Genomic DNA, 12,208 nt, shown 5'->3' with positions numbered 1-12,208 from the left:
ATCCATTCTTCAGGAACTTAAAGATGCTTCCAACATACACCTCTACAAGAGGAAGGCCAATCGGCAAGTATGCGACAACTAGCGAGGAATCTCACTGCTCTCATAACAGGAAAAACCCTCGCAAGAGTCTTGCTAGATCGTCTGGTCACGCTTCCAGAGTCACAGTGTGGCTTCTGCAAAGGTCGCAGGACTAATGACATGATTTTTGCTGCGCGCTAACTTCAGGAGAACTGTCAGGAGCAGAATCGCGAGCTCGACATAACCTTTGTTGACCTCGCAAAAGCCTTCGACACTGTAAGCCAACAAGGCCTGCGGAGGATCATGTCAAAGGTCGGCTGCCCTCCCAAATTCATTCAGATGGAACACCAGTTCCATGATGGCATCACAGCCAGAGTACTGGATGGCAGAGAATCCTCTGAGGCATTCCCAGTCACCAATGATGTCAAACAGGGCTGTGTGCTCGCACCCGCACTGTTCAGCATGATGTTTACTGCCATGCTGAATGATGCCTTCCAGGGCAGTGTTGCTGGAATCAGCCTCAAGTACAGAGTGGATGGGAAGCTCTTCAACCTGTGGAGACTTCAAGCTATTACCAAAGTGAAGGAGACTGTTCTGAGAGACTTCCTCTTTGCCAATGACTGCGCCCTGTATGCTGACTCACAGCCAAAGATGCAAGTCAGTATGGACAAGTTTTCCGTGGCTTGTGGCAACTTTGGACTCATCAACATTAAAAAAACCAAAGTCATGCACCAGCCTGCTCCTCATTTATCATACACAGAACCCATAATCATAATCAAAGGGCAGAAACTACAGGCAGTGGACCAGTTCACTTATCTTGGCAGCACCCTTTCCCAAGCAGTGACTATTGATACAGAAGTTAACTGCAGAATAGCAAAGTCAAGTTCTGCTTTCGGTAGACTGCAGTCCACTATACAGGAACGTCGAGGAATCAGCCCAGCAACAAAACTGAAGGTCTATAGCGCCATGGTACTCACTACCCTCCTGAATGTTTGTGAAACGTGGACTGTGTATCAAAGGTATGCAAGACAGCTCAATCATTTCCACATGATTTGTAATATGACATGAAATATGACATATTTGCAGAATATAATGCATCAGATAGCAAAACAAAGTACCAGACACTGAAGTTCTCTCTAGAGCAAGCCTACCATCAATCCACACACTGTGATGACAGCACAGACCCAGTGGGCAGATCATGTCATCCGTATGTCAGACGAGCACATACCCAAGCAGCTCCTTTTTGGAGAACTCTCTGCTGGAAGACGCTCACATGGAGGGCAGAAGAAACATTTCAAAGACACACTCAAGGCCTCCCTGAAGTCGCTGGACATAGACACGACCACCTAGGAAATGCTGGCATAAAACCACCCTACCTGGCGCTGCCTCATCCACAAGGGCTGTCAAGCTTATGAAGTAAGCTGCATCGCTGAAGCACAACTTAAGCATGAGCTGCACAAGTCCAGAACCACCAACGCAACAACTACAATGCCTACACAAGTCTGTCCAATATGTGCTAGGATATTCCATGCCCAAATTGGCCTGATCAGTCATCTTCGGACACAACGCAACTGATGGTGTCAAGGTCCTCATCAAAGACGATGGGCGAACAACAACAGAAACCTGTAGGACATTAACCTGGTATTGTGAGACTATTTAGATGGTGGCAGCAAGTCCAGATGCAGTTTTACAGCTCCTCTCTCTCGTTGCAGGTTGTGCAGCCTCAGGCTTTTGCAATCCTAGTCTCTCTCTCCCCAACTAGGAGCAGCTCACTGCAGTAGCTCCAAAAGCAGTTGCAGGACACATCCTTTTCTCCAGGTGAAATGTTCTGGGCCCCGCAGCACAAGTTGCAGGCAGGTAATATAGAGCAGTAACTCCTCAGCGGCTGCTTTTTCTTTCCCCTCCTCCATGTAAAAACAAATTAGACAATGCAATAATTCCAAAAGCCCACTACTGTGGTGTATATCCACCAGACCCAGCCTGGGACTGCAATTCTGCAGGTCCAATCCTGAGTCTGCCTTATAAAAGGCTTATGTAATGAATTCCAGCTGGGCAACTTATTACCTGTTACCAGTGGAACTCAGTGAGGCTCTTAGGGAGATCAATTGGGGTGGCAGGGTGGCACAGTGGCACAGGGGTGACACAATGGTTAGCACTGTTGCCACATAGTGCCAGGGACCTGGGTTTGAATCCTGGCTTATGTCACTGCCCATGCAGAGTCTGCATGTTCTCCCCATGTCTGCATGGGTTTCCTCCAGGTACTCCGGTTTCCTCCCACAGTCTGAAAGACTGGCTGGTTAGGTGCACTGGCCATGCTAAATTCTCCCTCAGCGTACCTGAATAGGCGCCGGAGTATGGCAACGAGGGTATTTTCACAGTACCTTCATTGCAATGTTAATGTAAGCTTACTCATAATGCTAATAAATAAAAAAATAAGTGATTCCCAATGACCCTCATGAGGGTCATCACATCCATTTTCAGCTTTGTCTGTATTGATAGAGAACAAAGTAACATAATATTTAAGTAGGCATTAATTGCTCATTTAAGGGCTTCAATTGCCCACTGAAAGGTGGCCTAGCTGATCCTGCCCCCAGGCACAGAAACTACAATGGCACGGGGTGGTGGAAGGTGGTGGACAGGCTACCTGCTGGATTTAAAAGCCCGCCCCCCACCATGTTCAAATCCACCTGCAGGGGAGCTTTACTCCACCCCTCTGAGTTTATTCAAATGGGACATACATTTAAGTTTTCCGGAAATAGAAAGATGATATAATGTTTTCAAAGTTACAACTGTTGTACACTCTCATGAATCTCTGTACTAATTCACACTGCAGCAATATTTCTCTGGAATTAATAAGGAAACAATTTGAGTTCAGCTCGTTACAGCTGGTCACTCTTAAAACATTGGCACTGCTTTTATTCTTCGCGAACTTATTTTTAGCGTGTTGAAAAGCGTGTTATCAGAGTGTGTGATTCTGTCTTAGTCAAGATTCATGGACTTCTCATTGTGTCCCAAACACAGGTTTAATTTTTTTTGTAACAAATGAGAGCTGATGTTTGAATCAAGGATCAATTGGTACCTCTGCTTTTCTTTGCTCCAGTCATTTTACATTTGAAGTCTATGCATCATAATTGTTAACAACCTTCAACAAGAGGCAGAATTCTCCCAACTCTGTGCTGGCGAGTTTAATGGCAGGCATGGGGCAGACGAGAAGCCCAAAGATCAGTTTCACTCCAGTGTGACTTTACGGTGGGATCTTCCACTGGAACCCACCATGGCAAGTCATAAAAACCACCAGAGATCAACATGAACCTGTAATTGAAGGCCTTAACTCCCTTCCCCCATGTCAGATTCTCTGCAATGCCAGCAGGAAACCATGCCGGTATGAAACACATTTTAAACAATGTGGCGCGCAGATGTTAAGACTCACATGAACAATGCCTGAGGCTGCCACTGGAGCTCTGGATGGAGACCGAAGGCAACCCTGGACCCTGGAACATGCCAGCAGCCAGTATGGCATCTGGACATGACGGTGCTCTACATGCTATCCAAGCCTGTCCCACCACTGAATACAGCATGAAACTGATGGGTGCACAATTCATGAGATTGGAGCCAGAAAATTTGGTGTGTTTTTCCACCTCAGTGGAAAACACTCCACATTCCCACCCCCTTGCCATGATATGTTAGAATTCCACTCAAGGTGTTATGAACAGTATCAACTATTTCCAGCTCTAATTTGAATGGTCATTCTTTTATGCAAAAGCCATGTGGGTAAGTAGCTTGACCAGACAAACTATAGAGTCCAATTCTGTCCTCACACAACAACCACACAGTGCACTTTTCAGCAATGATTACAAACTGCCTTTCTCTCACCCTAACCTGGAGACACACGTGTATGAAGTGGCGCTTCCAATAATGCCTCAGCTGAGATAACAAGCACAAGGCATAGATCATTATTTAATCCTTTGGAATTGCTTATCTGCATGGCCCAGGTCAACATCAGCAGTACATTTCCCTGCTGAGCTATCAGAAAATCTACTGATGAGGTATACATTTTTTTTGTACCAGAGAGACCAGGAGGGAAGTTTACATACAAGACGTGCATCAGTTTTTACTTAAGATTATTTAAACTCACATACTGCACATAGCCTTACCGTAGACGATTCTCTTTGTTTTCAAGGCGTTCATTTGTTCTTTCAGAACGAAAGCGTTTGGAGGATAGCGCTTCCTCCATTCCTTTCAGCTCCTTCCTTCTCAGTTCACATATAGTGGAACGAATAAGTCTGCGTTCATCTAGGTCATCAGTCACCTCAAGCTGTTTCAGGGGAGAAAAAAAGGAAAAAAAATTAAGTTAGATTCGGATAAAATTATTGTATGCCAATTCTAAACCAGACAGAGAACATAATGCAAAAGCAAAATTCTACAGACGTTGAAAACATTAAATAAAAAATAGCTTTATCATTATTCATTATTGTCACAAGTAGACTTATGTTAACAATGCAATGAAGTTACCGTGGAAATCCCCTAGTCGCCACACTCCAGCACCTGTTCCGGTATAGAGGGAGAATTTAGCATGCCACTGCACCTAAGCAACAAGTCTTTTGGACCATGGAAAGAAACTAGAGAACCCAGAGAAAACCCATGCAGACACACGGAGAACATGCAAACTCTACACAGTGACCCATGCCAGGAATCAAACCCTGGTCCCTGGCACTCTCAGGCAGCAGTGCTAATCACTGTGCCACCACACCACCCTAGCTGGACATAACCAAGAGGTTAGGCAATATTTGTGGAAATGCTGAGGGGGCAATCTTACCAGCTCGCTTCACTGGTGGGACCGGAGGCCTTTACAGCCTCCCTAGTGATTGGGGGCAGGACCAGGAAATGCCAGCCTGGCACCCTGTCAGTGCCCACTGGACACCCTGACACTGCCCATCAGGCTCCAGGCACTGCCAAGGCAGCAGGGGAGGGGACCAGCCAGGGCAGCAAAGGGAGCAAAGCAGGAGGGGTGGAATCAGCTGGGGTGATGTCCAGGGCGGGGGACTGACAGATCTCCCAGTGCACTGCATAGACATTGTACACAATGTGGGAGATTGGGGTACCTGCGCAATGGTGTCATATAGTCGTAGAGCAATACAGCACAGAAACAGGTCCATCGGCCCAACCAGTCCATGCCAACCATGGTGCCCTCCCAGCTAGTCCCAATTGTCCGCATTTGGCCCATATCCCTCGAATCCTTTATATCTTTTCCATCTATGTAAATATCCAAATGCTTTTTAAAAGTTGCTTTTGAACCTGCCTCAACCACTCTGGCAGCTCATTCCATATACGCATATCCCTGGAGCCTAGCAGCTGGCTTCCTGGTGTAAATAGGCTCCATCCCTCCTCCTGCTGGCAAGAGTCACGATGTGGGTATGCCGGCGTTGGACTGGCGTAAACACAGTAAAAAGTCTGACAACACCAGGTTTTAGTCCAACCTATTTATTTGATAATATTCTCACTAGCTTTCGAGGGGACAGCCTCTTCGCCAGAACTCTCCATTCACCTGACGAAGAGGCTGTCCCCTCGAAAGCTAGTGAGAATATTATCAAATAAATAGGTTGGACTAAAACCTGGTGTTGTCAGACTTTTTACGGCAAGAGTCACATCAGGGCTCTCTAAGTGCCATACGGTTGCTTCTGGGAGCTCAGCCAAGAATGCGATTCTCTCCTGTTTTCAAGCTTGTTCAGCGCTTTGAAATTTTTTGGAAAGATCGCTCCCTTCATGTTACAAGCCTTTCATCAGAAACGAGGAAAATCATGCCTCAAGTTCTGAAATCTTCTTTATGGCTGATGAAAAGAAATTAAAAACTAAAATGAATTGATTGTTGCTTCCACATCATATGACATGGAAATAGAAAAAATAACTTTTATCTTTTATAATGTCCCATATACATTTTACAAACTTTTGATAAGGGCAAGATAAAGGAAAGAATGAATTTCATCCATCTAGTATCTTTCACGACCTCATGATATCCCAAAATATTTTATAACCTATGAAATAGCTGCAATGCATAGTCATTGTTTTGGTGGAAAGAAATGGGCATAGTGATGTCCCATAAATAATCATGACTTCATCCCACCGACTTTCAGCGAGGTGAGGTGGTGAGATTAGGCAGGATCACAACTGGTTTTTCGCTTCCCCTGATATTACCGGTCCTGTGGATGTGTTATATTTAGACTTTCAGAAGGCTTTTGACAAAGTCTCACACAGCAGACTACAACATAAAGTTAAACAGTATGGAATTGCAGGCGATGTCTTGAGATGGATAGAAAGCTGGTTAGCAAATAGAAAGCAAAGGGTTGGCATAAATTATCTTTTTCTGACTATGACAGTGACTAGTGGGGTACCACAGGGATCTATGCTGTTCCCCAACTGTTCACATTACATATTCATGATTTGGAAGAGGGAACTAAAGATATTATCTCCAGATCTGCAGAATATACAAAGTTGGGTGAGAGGGTGAACTGTGAGGAGGACGCAGAGATGCTACTACATGATTTGGACAGATTGAATGGGCATATGCATGACAGATACAGTATAATGTGGACAAATGTAACATTGTCCAGTTAGCAATAATAGAAAGATAGATTATAGGAGACAAATTATTACTTGAATGAGGGTAAATTGAGAGAGGTGGATATTCAGCGAGACTTTGGTATCCTCATGCACTAGTTGCTAAAAGTGAGTGTGCATGTCAGCAGGCAAAGAAGGCTAATCGTATTGTGGCCTTCATAGCTAGAGGGTTTGAATATTGGAATAGAAATGTTTTACTGCAATTGTATATAGAGTGTTGCTGAGGTCACACCTGGAGTATTGTGTGCAATTTTGGTGTCCTTATCTGAGGAAGGATGTCCTTGCTATAGAGGGAGTCCAGCAAAGGTTTACCAGGCTGATTCTGGGATGGCAGGGTTGTCATATGAGAAGAGACTAAGTCAGTTAGAATCATATTCATTTGAGTTTAGAAGCGAGAGAGGAGATCTCAAAGAAACTTAAATTCTAACAGGCGCTCCAATCTCTCAGCGCACTGGCATAAACCATCCCCCATCCCCCCACCACCATCACCAGCATTGTGCTTCCCTACCTACTTCCCAACATGGATTGTCGGCATCAGGCCATTGGGGCCCTCCAAGTGAGCCCCCCCGATATGCCCCTCCTTCCTGATATCACGCCCCTTTCATGAACCCTGATATGGCCCCTCTTCATGCTCCACACCTGCATGATTCTCCCTGCATATTCTATGTCATAGCACCTGCTCAGGCTCCACCCCCTTGGCACTGCCTTGGTACACAGGCAGGCACTGCCAAAATGCCAGGTGGGAACTACCAGATGGGCATTGCCAGCCATGTCCCCAGCCACCCAAGAGCTTCCATACAATTTTCCAGAATAGACCTGATCTGCGCCAGGTGCAGCAAGGCCAGAAAATCACCCCCTCTGTTTCAGAGACGCTAGTTGAGGGACTTTTTTTAAAAAAAAAGTTTGACTTAAAACTAGATATCAAACAATACTGTCATCCTTTTACACTTTTTATTTACACTAAATAAAAAACATTTAATTTATTTCCTCTGAATACCACACTCCATTCATCAACAAAATGAAAAGGTAGACAACCTTCTCGTAAACCCCTTTATGCTCTTGCTAAGTATTAAAGATCATAAACAGCCAAATTGGTCATCTAACTTCCCTATTTACAGATATGTCTAATTTCCACTATTACTTTCCACAACTAACAATTGGTAAGATCCCAATTATACTTTCACATAATATTTTGGATCTACAACTAGTTGAAGCTCCTCCCTCAAAATCACTTTATAACTTAAGAAATGAAACCTATTAAATGCTGGCTTATGGCTGGTAGATTCCTCCCACCCCCATTTCTCTTCCAACTCATTCTCCTCCTCATGACTCATTATAAAAAGCACTTTATTAGAGCCTCATGCAGAACAGGAAGAACTCAGGTTTGTTAACGTAATGGTAAAAACTATAAAATTAACCTCTCTGTTATGTACTCCTAATCACAATCCAGCAACTACTGCTAGAAACTTCATGCATTCATTTGCATGTATGTGGACATAAAGACAGGCAAGGGCTAAGTAGTAATGCACACACTGTTAATAGCCTAAAAAATCATGGTTGGATTGCATTTCAAGAATAGGCAGTTGAATGAAGAACCCTGCATTAATCTCTGCTACACACAAGATGGGTTGGGGTGGTTAACTAACTAATGTCAAGCAAGTCTGGAGACATGCAAGGTAAATCTTCATACACAAGTGGTTTAAACAAAACAGAAGGCAAGTCATGAGAAGTGAGGAAAACATCACAAACGTATTAAAAGATTAAGAGCGCGATCTTACCAGCTTGCCGAGCCAGTCAATCAGTGCGCCAAGGGGTGGGGTGAGGGCTGAGTCAGGGTGCAGCTGTGCACAATGACACAAGAGCATAAGAAATAGGAGCAGGAGTAGGCCAACTAGCCCTTCGAGCCTGCCCCGCCATTCAATAAGATCATGGCTGATCTGTCGTGGTTCAGTTCCACATTCCCACCCTCTCCCCATAACCCTTAATCCCCTCTCTTATCAAAAACCCATCAACCCGCGTCGTAAAAATATTTAGCGAGGTAGCCTCCACCACTTCAACGGGCAGAGAATTCCAGAGATTCACCACCCTTTGAGTGAAGAAGTTCCTCCTCAACTCCGTTCTAAACCGCACCCCCTTTATCTTGAGGCTGTGCCCCCTAGTCCTACTATCCTTTCTGAGCGGGAAGAGTCTCTCCACCTCTATCCTATCCATCCCATTCATCATCTTATACATCTCAATGAGATCTCCCCTCATTCTTCTAAACTCTAACGAGTACAAGCCTAATTTATTCAGCCTCTCCTCATAGCTCAACCCCCTCAACTCCGGCATCAGCCTAGTAAACCTCCTCTGCACTCCCTCCAAGGCCAAAATATCCTTGCGTAAGTACGGCGCCCAAAACTGCACACAGTACTCCAGCTGCGGCCTCACCAATGCCCTATACAGCCGCAGCAAGACCTCCCTACTTTTATATTCAATCCCCCTCGCGATGAAGTCCAGCATCCCATTCGCCTTCCTGACCACCAGCTATACCTGCAAGCTGGGTTTTTGCAACTCATGCACAAGGACCCCGAGGTCCCTCTGCACCGTCACCTGCTGCAGTTTTTCTCCACGCAAGCAATAATCCTTCCTACCATTATTCCTACCAAAGTGGACCACCTTGCACTTGCCAACATTAAATTCCATCTGCCATTTCCTGGCCCATTCGCCCAGCCTATCTAGATCCTTCTGCAGACTCTCCCCACCCTCCGCACAATTTGCCTTTCCACCAATTTTGGTGTCATCAGCAAATTTCGACACCCTACACTCAGTTCCCTCTTCCAGATCATCTATATAAATGGTAAATAGCTGAGGCCCCAGCACTGACCCCTGGGGCACTCCACTAGTCACCATCCGCCAATCCGAATAGCACCCATTGACCCCCACTCTGCCTCCGATTTGACAACCAGTCCTCTATCCACGCTAACACCCTACCCCCAACTCCATGCCCCCTGACCTTCTGCAATAACCTCTTGTGAGGTACCTTGTCAAACGCCTTCTGAAAATCAAGAAAGACCACATCCACCGGCTCTCCTCTATCCACCGCCCTAGACACATCCTCATAGAACTCCAGTAAATTTGTCAGACACGACTTCCCTTTAACGAAACCGTGCTGCGTCTGCTCTATCAAGCAGTTCCCCTCAAGTTGCCTCGCTATTTCCTCCTTGATGACGGATTCTAACATTTTACCTACAACAGACGTTAAACTAACAGGCCTATAATTCCCCGCCTTTTGCCTGGCACCCTTCTTAAACAACGGCGTAACATTAGCCGTTTTCCAATCTTCCGGCACTTCCCCGGAATCCAGTGACGTCTGGAAAATAACCACCAAGGCATCCACTATCACCTCCGCCATTTCTTTCAGGACCCTCGGATGCATTCCATCCGGTCCTGGGGACTTGTCCACAATCAGCCCCTCCAGTCTGCCGAGCACCACCTCTCTAGTAACAGTAATGTCATCGAGACCTTCCAGTCCTACCACCTTTCCATCTCTAACATCCGGCAAATTATTCACGTCCTCCTCCGTGAAGACAGAAGCAAAAAAGTTATTCAAGACCTCAGCCATTTCCCCACCCCCTACCACTAAGACCCCCTTCTCATCCTCTAAGGGTCTAACGTTCACCCTAGCCAGCCTCTTCCTTTTTATATATTTATAAAAACTCTTGCTATCTTTTTTACATTAAGCGCTAGCCCAGCTTCATAGTTTCTCCTACCCTTCTTTATCAACTTCTTTGTCAATCTTTGTTGACATTTAAACCTCTCTCAATCCTCTTCTCGCCCACTACTCTTAGCTACTCTAAACGCCTCCGCTTTTAATTTAACACTTTCCTTCACCTCCTTCGTTATCCACGGCTTATTACCTCTCCTCCTACGATCCTTTTTGACCATCGGAATAAATTTCTGCTGAGCACCAAGAAAGATCTCCTTAAAGATCCTCCACTGCTCCTCAGCAGACCTACCTTCCAACGCGCTCCCCCAGTCCACATTCGCCAATTCCTCTCTCATCCTACCGTACTCCCCTCTGTTCAAACAAAGGACGCGTGTCCGGGAACCCACTTTCTCCTCCTCCATCTGCACCAGAAACTCCACCATACAATGATCACTCTCCCCAAGAGGATCCTTCACCACAAGTTCCCTAATTCTACCCGCCTCATTACATAGCACCAGATCCAAGATAGCTCGCTCCCTCGTCGGCTCCAACACACACTGTTCCAGGAAACTATCCCGGCAGCATTCCAAGAACTCCTCCTCGAGCCCATCGCGTCCAACATGGGTCGACCAATCAACGTGCAGATTGAAATCCCCCATAACTACGGCCGTCCCATTCCTGCACGCCGCACTTATTTGTGCGTTAACAGCCCGCCCCACCTCCAGATCATTATTCGGGGTCTACAGACGACATCCACCAGTGTCTTCCTCCCTTTGCTGTTCCTAATCTCTACCCACAACGATTCCACGTTCTGCTCCTTGGCTCCAATATCATCCCTTGCTACCACCCTGATGCTATCCTTAATCAGCAGAGCTACGCCCCCCCCTTTTTCCTCCCGCCTATCCTTCCTAAACACTTGATACCCCTGGACATTCAGCTCCCAGTCCCTGTCACCTTGCAGCCACGTCTCTGTAATGGCCACCAGATCATATCCATTTGTGTCGACCTGCGCCACCAACTCATCCACTTTATTCCTAATGCTTCGCGCATTCAGATAAAGCGCCTTCATCCCAGCCTTCACCTGGACCTTATTTGCCGGAACGCCACCAACCATACTCATGCCCCTTACTCCCTCTATTATTGGGACATCCTCGGCCTCTATCCTTACTTGTACCGTCTCCTTAACTTTAGACCCCGTAATGTCACCTACCCTCACACCCTCCCCCCTTATATTATGCAGGGGAGGCAGCCTATGCAAGTGTTGTTGGAGGGGGAGGTATGACAATGCTGTTGATGATGCGGGGCTGGGGTCAATGCCCATGGTCAGGGTAGAGGCCCCCCCCAAAAAAAATTGGGGTGCCCTGCACAATGGCTAGTTTCACCAACGTATTTCACTTCCCCCACCCCACAGAATCTTTCTCCAAGTACTTTTTTGACAACTGAATGGAAACAAATGTTACTGGACCAATATTAGTAACAACTTTGTCTTTTGGAAGAAGGAAATGGATCTGAATAAAATTGTGTTTAATAATGTCCACAATTTATCAACTGTTACTTGACAAGTATTGTCAATATCGTTAAAAAAAATTTAAAACACGAGTCATGATCTTGGTTTATATGAACTGAGCAATGTCATTTCAGAATTAATGTCATAAATCTTTTTTGATGAATTGTGTATGAAAAATTGAATTGTAGCCAAGAATTATTGGCAACCTTGAAGAGAACGTGCAACACACCAAAATCTCTACTTGTTGACTCTTGCCTTCTGAGTTTCCAAATCAACCCCACAGTCGAGGAACATCCAAGGTTCACTCTCTGGTTTGTACTGAATTAGTTGATCTCAGGTAAGAAAATGGCTCACCCTCAAGTTCCTCTTCTCCCTCAATCTCT

General features: G+C 45.6%; 1 protein-coding gene across 2 annotated transcripts in view; it reads right to left on the bottom strand.

Annotated features, from left to right (window-relative positions):
- Window positions 1-12,208, bottom strand: part of smtnb (smoothelin b) — a 341,529-nt gene that overhangs the window by 263,604 nt on the left and 65,717 nt on the right. For both annotated transcript variants that reach the window (XM_080208169.1, XM_080208168.1), the window contains exon 2: window positions 4,173-4,333. In XM_080208169.1, coding sequence (XP_080064295.1) covers window positions 4,173-4,333 — 161 coding nt within the window. The remainder of the gene's footprint in view (window positions 1-4,172; window positions 4,334-12,208) is intronic.

Source organism: Carcharhinus amblyrhynchos, chromosome 20 (assembly GCF_965287045.1).
Source record: "Carcharhinus amblyrhynchos chromosome 20, sCarAmb.v2.hapA, whole genome shotgun sequence".
Lineage (NCBI taxonomy): Eukaryota > Metazoa > Chordata > Chondrichthyes > Carcharhiniformes > Carcharhinidae > Carcharhinus > Carcharhinus amblyrhynchos.
This window is presented reverse-complemented; position numbering and strand designations above follow the sequence as displayed.